The sequence below is a fragment of the Xenopus laevis genome, chromosome 2L (genome assembly GCF_017654675.1).
Source record: "Xenopus laevis strain J_2021 chromosome 2L, Xenopus_laevis_v10.1, whole genome shotgun sequence".
In the NCBI taxonomy this organism is placed as follows: Eukaryota; Metazoa; Chordata; class Amphibia; order Anura; family Pipidae; genus Xenopus; species Xenopus laevis.
In genome coordinates, this window is record NC_054373.1 from 27829508 (window position 1) to 27838778 (window position 9271).

The 9271-nt window shown below is 40.2% G+C and overlaps 1 protein-coding gene across 1 annotated transcript in view; it reads left to right on the top strand.

Annotated features, from left to right (window-relative positions):
• Positions 1-5168, top strand: part of LOC108707916 (leukemia NUP98 fusion partner 1) — a 43109-nt gene extending 37941 nt beyond the window's left edge. The window contains exons 4-5 of the mRNA XM_018246016.2: positions 3321-3413; positions 4811-5168. Coding sequence (XP_018101505.1) covers positions 3321-3413; positions 4811-4918 — 201 coding nt within the window. The 3' untranslated portion in view covers positions 4919-5168. The remainder of the gene's footprint in view (positions 1-3320; positions 3414-4810) is intronic.
• The last annotated feature ends 4103 nt before the right edge of the window (positions 5169-9271 follow it).

A 9271-nucleotide genomic window follows, 5' to 3' on the forward strand; every position in this document is an offset into this window, starting at 1 on the left:
CCCTGCAAACATAGATACATTGCACTGGGACCGACAAAGATTTTTTAACCTGGCTGATCAATTTTCCTGACAGATGTCGGCCGAAAAATCGTAAGATGTTCGATCGTTCGAATCCCACTAACCGCACGATAACTTTGAAGGATTGGTTGGACTTCGCTAAAATCGGCCGTTCGGCAAGGGAAATCTATTTTGTGTCTATGGAGACCTTTAGCTCACAAGTCGGAGATAACAAATGTTATAATTATTGCGTTCCCCTGTGGCTAGGGAAATGCTGAGGGATGTCTTTCTGCAAGATTTGAAGCTCCAAGTCCATGGGATAACTATGAGATAAAGCTCACTTGTTGCATGTTTCATTGCAGTCTTGTATATGTGTTAATTGTTCCACATGCACGTGATTTCTAACCCATCCAAATGCATTGCTCCATTAGCTGCTAATCCTACTGGACTGTCACTGCCTTCTGTTTTGCTTTCTATATATTTGTTTCTGTTGTCTATGTATTCATATTGATGAGAGGTGACCTCAGGCTCTCAGGTTATTGAAAATCTTAACTCCTATCCTGCTTAAATTTAAATGTAATCATTAAAGGGATTGTTCAGCTTTAAATTAACTTATGATGTAGAGAGTGATATTCTGAGACAATTTGCAGTTGGTTTTCATTTTTATTTTTATTATTGGTGGTTTTTGAGTTATTTAGCTTTTTATTCAGCAGCTCTCCAGTTTGCAATTTCAGCAATCTGGTTGCTAGGGTCCAAATTCCCCTAGCAACCATGCACTGATTTGAATAAGAGACTGGACTATGAATAGGAGAGGCCTGAATAGAAAGATGAGTAATAAAAAGTAGCAACAACAATACATTGTTCGCCTTACAGGGCATTTGTTTTTTTAGATGGGGTCAGTGACCCTCATTTGGAAGCTAGAAAGCATCAGAAAAAGAAGGCAAATAATTAAAAAACTATACAAGTTAAATAATGAAGACCAATCGAAAAGCTGCTTAGAATTAGCTATTCTATAACATTCTGAAAGTTAACTTATAGGTGAACCAGCCCTTTAATATCACCATTTCAACCCACTTCTTATAATTACTCAAGTGCTAATGTGATAATTATGGTTTTCATATTTATTTTTATTAGATCCTTTAATAAAAACCTGTTTAACAAGCTATCCTGCCTCCATATGTGTCTATCCAGTATGTGCCTGTGTCATCACTAGGGAAGTGCTCTCACATTCCTCCTGTTGCCTTTACAACTCTGGGATATTGTTATGGGCAATTTTCATATAATTTTTCCATTGGACTCAATCAATATTAATCAAATCCACGTTCAACAAGCCCATGGAAATGCTTTTTTTGGAGTAAATCAAGGCATAAATCTGGTGGAGATGCTTTTATAAACACTGAGCCTCCAGATCTTTTATACATTTACAGTACATAGGGGAGCATTAGAGTAATTTTCAATACCAAAGTTTTAAGGCAATGCAAGAGGCATTTTTTGTTGTTTAAAATGAAATACGTCTCTTACATGTTTTTCTAAGTGACACAATGCAAAGACTGGTTTAGCAAGTTTACAGCCCTGATGTGGCTTATTCAAATCATTGGTGTTCTGTTAATTATTATTTTTTTTTTATTCATTTGTCTTTTAACCAAAACTGCTGCCAGAAAGAGCCTTTGCATACATTTTATAACATGGGTAACTAGTTAAACTAGCAGGGCAATTAATAATGATAGATATCACATCCTAGTTTGAAAAATTAGGATGTTGTGTTGCTGGGTTGGGGCCATTTATTTAAACATGTATTTTGTTTGTGTTACCCTGAACCTCATTTGTATATTATTTTGTTTATTATCTCTGGCTGAAGCTGACGGGAAAGACTTTTCAATACACAGAGAGTCCGAGGGCACCTGCCTTAACATCCATCTGTTGTTTTATAGTATGAACTGCAGCGTAATCTCAAACAGATATTTGGCACTGTCCGAATTCTGTAACATATTAAAACTTCAATTACCCATTGAACAACAACCCATTTCTTTGTATTTGAAAGTTCAGCAAGACATGAATTACTAGAGCTTCGCAAAATTTGAGAGTTGGCACAAGGTCAGTGGTACGTACTGCAGCAATATTGACTGGCAGTTGCATGGGCCAGTAGTCCCTGCGTTCTTTATTTGGTTTTGGAATACTATTGTTTTAGCTCTTCCAGCTGGTCACCTTAGGATGAGTCACTGGCTGATGCGTTTTGAGGTGTACAACCGTACACCTTAAAACCCATTAGCTAGTGATTGGTTTAGTAGGAATGCACCCAATCCAGGCCCAGTTCAAGATTTTGATAAATGCAGGGTTGGACTAGGCCAGTGGGTCATTGGGGTGGGCCCTGGTGCTTGTGGGCCCTGCTAACCCAGGTACCTGATGACTACCAGGAACTTTGGGTGCTCCATTGCCTCACCCCCTGTCACAGCCAAGGCAGCTGCTGCAAGTGCGAAATAAAAGGCACAGTGTCAGGGGTGGGGTGGTGTTTAAGGCTGGCAACGGGAATTCATGACTGTGGTGGGGAACCCCCGAGGTGGCAGCCTTGGTGGGCCCAGACACCCCATTCCGACGCTGGATAAATGGCAGCATTTATTGCAGGATTTGGCTGAATTCTGGGCTGCTGAATTTTCTCAGATTCTGCCAAAACTTTTCTGGAGAATTCAGGATTCATTCTAATCCAAACATTCTGAGTTTAGAACCCCCTTAGAGGCTAATCTTTCTACCAGAACGGCTTTAGTGGTGAAAGGCAAGTGGATGATTTAGTTCTTGAAGAAACCTTTGGCTACATGTTCACTGGTTTCCATCAAAATAAATGGCTGATCGCCTACAGAGATTTTTTTTTAACAGAATAGAGGCATTTAATTGCTTTCTAATTGTACAGTGCTTGGGTTTGTACGGTTTATTTGCATAATAGGGTGCACCATGTGATGCAGTCATTCCACCCATCACCTATCAACATACAGTAAATAGAAAGACACCACTGCATGTGTGTTTGTGTTAGAATAAACTCTCCATGTGTATGTAACCTTCTATGTACACTTTGTAATGGCATATTTTCATATCCGCCATTTGTCCTTCTTTTGCATCTTGATCGTAACCCTTTTAATTCATTTACATTGTGTCATTTACCTCTCAAATGTCAACCAAAAAATGATTTTCCCTCGTCAGATGGTTAATGCCTCAGGCTCGTATTTGTAATCTGTGTTTCCTTGTTGTGTAATCTGTGTTTCCTTGTTTTGTTTAGTCAAACGAGTATATCTCGGCTAATGACATTGATTGTGGTTTTTGTTCCCTTAAAGGATGAAGATGAGGATCCGTGTGTTATATGTCATGATGACCTGCATGCTGGCAGTATCTGGCAACTTCACTGCATGCACCGATTTCATAAAGAGGTACTGATGGCCTATACACTATATTGGTTAGTAAGAACTGCTTAGAGGACATGACATGCCTCAGTCTGCATAGTCAAATTGCTGTTGGATTTATAGTTTTTGAATTATTTTGCCTTCTGGCAAATGAAGGCAAATGAAGGTCATCTAAAAAACATCTTTAAGGCTACAAATATATTGTTATTGCTACTTTTTATTACTCATCTTTGTAGTTAGGCTCTCTCCTATTCATATTATAACCTCTCATTCAAATCAGTGCATGGTTGCTAGGTTAATTTGGGCCCTGGCAACCAGATTGCTGAAATTGCAAACTGTAGAGCTGTTGAATAAAAAGCAAAACCACAAATAATAAAAAATGAAAACCAATGGAAAATTATCACTCTCACATCATATTAAATGCCCCTAGCATTACTGTTATTAAGTACAACATTTTTGGCGTAGGGTTCCTCGAATTTATTACAGTGTATAGATTATACAGTACATATATATATTCTCCTTGTAATAGCAAACAATATGGCTCTTGCTCATGTAGATACAGTGGAAATGCGATTTTGTATCTCCCAGGGGGTGGCGCCCAAAGCGACTTCAGAAAACGAATCGCCGCATCTGATTAGTTCCGGCGTTGTTTGCCATTTTAGCCGGCGCAGAGTGAGGGAAGGCGTATCGGGAGATTGGTCGCCTCAAAGAAGAGGCGATTAGTCGCCAGGCGACCAAATCTCCCCAAAACACCCAGTGTGGCCTTACCCTTAAAGTTAAAGCTCTTAAAGTAACTAGTTTGTCAGCTCGCCTCATTAATGCAGTGTCCCTGGTAAAGGTTCCCAGCATGAGTAACAATTGGGTGGGGCGGGTCAGGAGCAGTATTAGGGTGGTTTGGGTGGAGCTGGGGCATCCTTGCAGGGCAGGGCAGCACCTAGGCAGAGGCATAACTACAGAGGAAGCAGACCCTGCAGTCAAAAAGGGACCCAGAAGTGTGGGGGGCCCAGTGAGGCCCTAATTAGTGAGCAATTGCAATATATATAACAGGCCAGCTTACCAATGGTTTGAGGCCCTAGATTGAATTGGTTGTGGGTAGGGTTGCCACCTTTTCTAGAAAAAAATATGTTTTTATGGTTTTTCCCTATACTTTACATTGCAATCATGCAACATTTTTACCAGCCAGGCCGGCAAAATACCGACCAGGTGGCAACCCTAGTTGTGGGGCCCAGTAATATCTAGTTACTTCACTGCTTCCAGGATTGCAGAACATGCTGAATGCATATATTGATTAATGTTTTTTTAAATGCACATAAGTGTGTTATTGTCAGCTCCAAACGCAAACCTATATTCTATTGTCTTCTGAGAAAAAACGCCCATGTGGAAGAGCCCTCACGCAGCTAAAACATTCTCTTTTGATTCCACAGTGCATCGGAAAGTGGCTGTGCAAGAAACAGACGTGCCCTACCTGCCGAGTTAAGGTGATCACGTCCAAGTCATTTTTCATGTCATCTGCCCGGATGAAAGTGCCATGAAGTAACAATGCTAGATCTAAATCACTCTGCTTGGCTGCATAACAAAAGGAGCACTCAGATTGCCTCACAGCCATTTTTCTGCAGGTAGCTGGGAAGCGCAGCAGGTTTATGCTTTGTACAGACACCGCGAGTAACGACTATGCAAATACTCTGCTCCAGTACACAGAGTAATGATTGTGACGAGAAATGTTGATATTAGTTTGAATCATGTTCTATACTGTAAATAAAGGAAAATATTTGATACTTCTAATTCTATTGTTCTGATTCACTCATTTAGCCAATTACCTATTACTATGGTGAATAATTCCCACAGTTCGATAATTGTCAAAGCTATTTACTGATTGGTTGCTAGGTGTTACTACTGCAGGGTAAAATCTGCCCAGTATTCAGCTGGACATACACTTAACAATCATGTGGCCCCTGGTGCCTACAGTCAAATCATAATGGTGCCTATATTGGGCAAGGGCAAGCCTTTTGCTATGTAAAGTAGTTGGTTCTAAGTGGCTCCTTACAATGCAACCAGCATAGAATGAAGCAGGCTCTGGGAATTAAAGGACCAATAATGCCTGCCATACAGTAAAAATATGTCTTTTTATTTAAAGGGGTTGTTCACCTTTTGATTAACTATTAGTATGATGCAGAGAGTGCTATTCTGAGACAATTTGCAATTGGTTTTCATTTTTTATTATTTGTGGATTTTTAATTATTTAGCTTTTTATTCAGCAGCTCTCCACTTTGCAATTTCAGCAATCTGGTTGCTAGGGTCCAAATAAGCCTGAGGGCCTAAATAGAAAGATGAATAATAAGAAGCAGCAATAAAAATAAATTTGTAGTCTTACTAGAGATGCACCGAATCCAGGATTCGGTTCGGGATTCGGCCTTTTTCAGCAGGATTCGGATTCGGCCGAATCCTTGTGTCAGGCCGAACTGAATCAGAATCCTAATTTGCATAGGGAAATCATGTGACTTTTCGTCAGAAAATATTTTTTTTTTCTTTTTCCTTTCAAACCCCTAATTTGCATATGCAAATTAGGGTTCGGATTCAGTTCAGTATTCGGACGAATCTTTCACAAAGGATTCGGGGATTCGGCCGAATCCTTGTGTCAGGCCGAACTGAATCCGAATCCTAATTTGCATATGTAAATTAGGGGCAGGTAGGGAAATCACGTGACTTTTCTGCAGAAAATAATTTTTTTTCCTACTTTTTCCTTTCAAACCCCTAATTTGCATATGCAAATTAGGGTTCGGATTCGGTTCGGTATTCGGCCGAATCTTTCACAAAGGATTCGGGGTTTCGGCTGAATCCCAAATAGTGCTTACAGAGCATTTGTTTTTAGATGGGGTCAGGGACGCCCTTCTGAAAGCTGGAAAGAGTCAGAAGAATAAATCAGATAAATCAAAAATGATAATAATGAAGGCCATCTGAAAATTTGCTTAGAATTAGCCATTTTATAATGCACTAAAAGTTAACTTAAAGGTGAACCACCCCTTTAAAATTCCAAATTGAGGAGTTGCAGAGTAAAAAAAAAGTTAAAGCATTAAAAAATCCCTAGTAAACAAACACCAAATGCAAATTGTCTTAAAATACAACTCATTTTAAGGTGATTACCTTAAGTTAGTATCTGTTCATCCACTAATACCTGCAACTAAAAGTTCCTATAATCCAAGAGAGGTTTTCATGATATAGTTGTTGTGAGAGAGGCCTGGAAGGAACGTGACTTCTTTTTATTTGCCTAGTTAAGTACTAAAACTAACCTGCTATATGGATGTCTGCCCTATTGCCCTATTCTTATTGAATGGCTTCACAGCAACCTATTTGTATAGATAAAAAAAGCAAACACACTCTTATTACCAGGATATTGTACATGATACAGATACAGTGTATAAATACATATATAACCCTTGCAGTTTCTGTTGTTACCAGTCCTTTAAAAGATTGTTACCCAGGATTCTAAGCTTTGCACTGGTACATGTTTATAGGTTACACAAATCAGTGGAGAGTATAGATAGAAATTTCATATAATAAAACACATGACTTCTGGATAATTTCTGGCTAATGATTAAATGAGGAAGTTTTAAACAGGGTGAATCACAGTTTTTTTTTTTTTTACACAGGTGCTGATAAAAAGATCAGTTAGGTCAGCAGGTTTGTTTCCTTCAATATGGTTGGGCAATGAGACTCTTTGGAAACTGCCAGATCCTGGGTGCCCAGATCATACTGGCATTGCTATCACTGGTGCCCAGTGGCATAACTAGATGTTACTGGGCCCCACAGCAAATTCATTGATTGCAGTATAGCACTTATATTAGTTAATTTTATCGGAATGGACACCAGCATCAAATCCACAATTAATTTCTTTGTATCAAAAATCTCAGTAATGGGAAGCTTGCAGGGAGTGGTGTATTAATGACATGTGGGGCCCCTAGGCTACAGCCATACAGACTGGCAATCTGTGGGTTCTAGCAAATGCCACAAGGGCTGCTGTAAGGTGCCATAGACACTCATTATTTATTGGGCTGATGGGAAGCTGTTTGGGCCTCTGTGTACTTGAAATGCCAGGGGTTACCTTTTACTCCCAGTCCAGTCTTGCTGGGCCTCTAGGCTATAGAGCCTGCACATTTATCTTCCCCTGCTTCCAGGAAGATTATGGAATGAAGTTTTTGGGGAATGCTGTTTTTTTGGGCTCAGATGCAGAAATGCAATCATTGAATGTCAGTTCTATAAACTGTACATAGTTTTAAGGGCCACTATACATTAATTGTTTCATTTTATATTCATCTAAAGGAAATGTTAACTAACAACATTATTTCCCTTTTCCTTTCTGCTAATGTCTCCGTCTGATTAAGATCTGTGTTTTACTCTGTCTGTCCAGCTTCCTGGCCTAAATCCTTACTAAGTGCCAGTGGGGGGTGAGGTCTAGTCAGGGCCACCATCAGGGGGACACAGGGGGTACTGCTGTTGGGCCGGGCCTGAAGGGGGGCCTGGCTGTGCTGAGCCGGGCCCCCCTTGACAGTGCCGAAGCCGTGCCACATCTCCACTCCTCTCCTGAAGTCGCGAACAGCTGAATAGCCAAAGTCCCGAAGTGGCGAAAAGACCCAAAGCAGACCCAGACTGGCAATCTGTGGGTTCTGGCAAATGCCAGAGGGTCTGCTATAAGTTCCCATAGAAAGTCAGTATTTAGTGGGCTAGTGGGGACTGATTGGGCCTATTTAAATTCTCAGTCCGAACCTGAACCAAAGTCACGAAAAAAGCCGAAATTGAAGTCCTGAAGTTGCGAAAAAAAAACAGTCATGAAAACAGCCAAAACTGAATTCCTGAAGCAGCAGAAAGACCCTAAGTCACAAAAGGAGGCGAAGTTGAAGTCCTGAAGCCAAGAGTTCAATTCTAATGAACACCAATGTGTGTTTTTTTTATTTTTTTTAATCCCCTGGCCACCAATGTATTATTTTAATACTCTATAGGCCCATCACCAATGTTTTTTTAAAAAATATTCTCTGGGGCCCCCAATTTTTTTTAACTTGTAAGGGGGGCCCTGGCACCAATGTTTTATTTTTTAACTTATAGGGGGGGCCCCTGACCACCAATTATTTGTTTAACTCATAGGGGGGCCTGACCACCATTTAAAAAAATAGATAAATAAAAAATGTTTATGGGGGCCCTGGTGCCACAGTTTTTTTTTAACTTATAAGGGGGCCCTGACCATCAATAGCTTTTTATACCTTGAGTGTGTGGGGGGAGGGGTTACCTTTTTTTTAGCGCTGATGTCTGTTTGGTGTTTTAACGGTTTTGTTGTACGGGGCATCATGATTTCTAATGGAGGCCCTGGGTCTAGTAACCAAGGTGCTGAGGGCTGGCATCACTAAAGTCAGAGACGTAAGTACAAAGGAGGCAGACCCTGCGGTTGCAGGGGGACACAGGAAGTATAAGGGGCCCCATCAGGCCCAAATAATGAGCAATTTCAATATGTATTGGTAGAACAGGACAATCTCTGCATATGTTTGGGGCCTTAAAATGAATTTGCTGTAGCACCCAATAACATCTAGTTACACCACTGGCCAGAGAACTAAACTCTACTCATTTAACAGTCCCTTATTGTATTCATTAAAGGGATACTGTCATGGGAAAAAAAAATTTTTCCAAAATGAATCAGTTAAAAGTGCTGCTCCAGCAGAATTCTGCACTGAAATCCATTTCTCAAAAGAGCAAACAGATTTTTTTATATTCAATTTTGAAATCTGACATGGGGCTAGACATATTGTCAATTTCCCAGCTGCCCCAAGTCATGTGACTTGTGCTCTGATAAACTTCAATCACTCTTTACTGCTGTACTGCAAGTTGGAGTGATATCACCC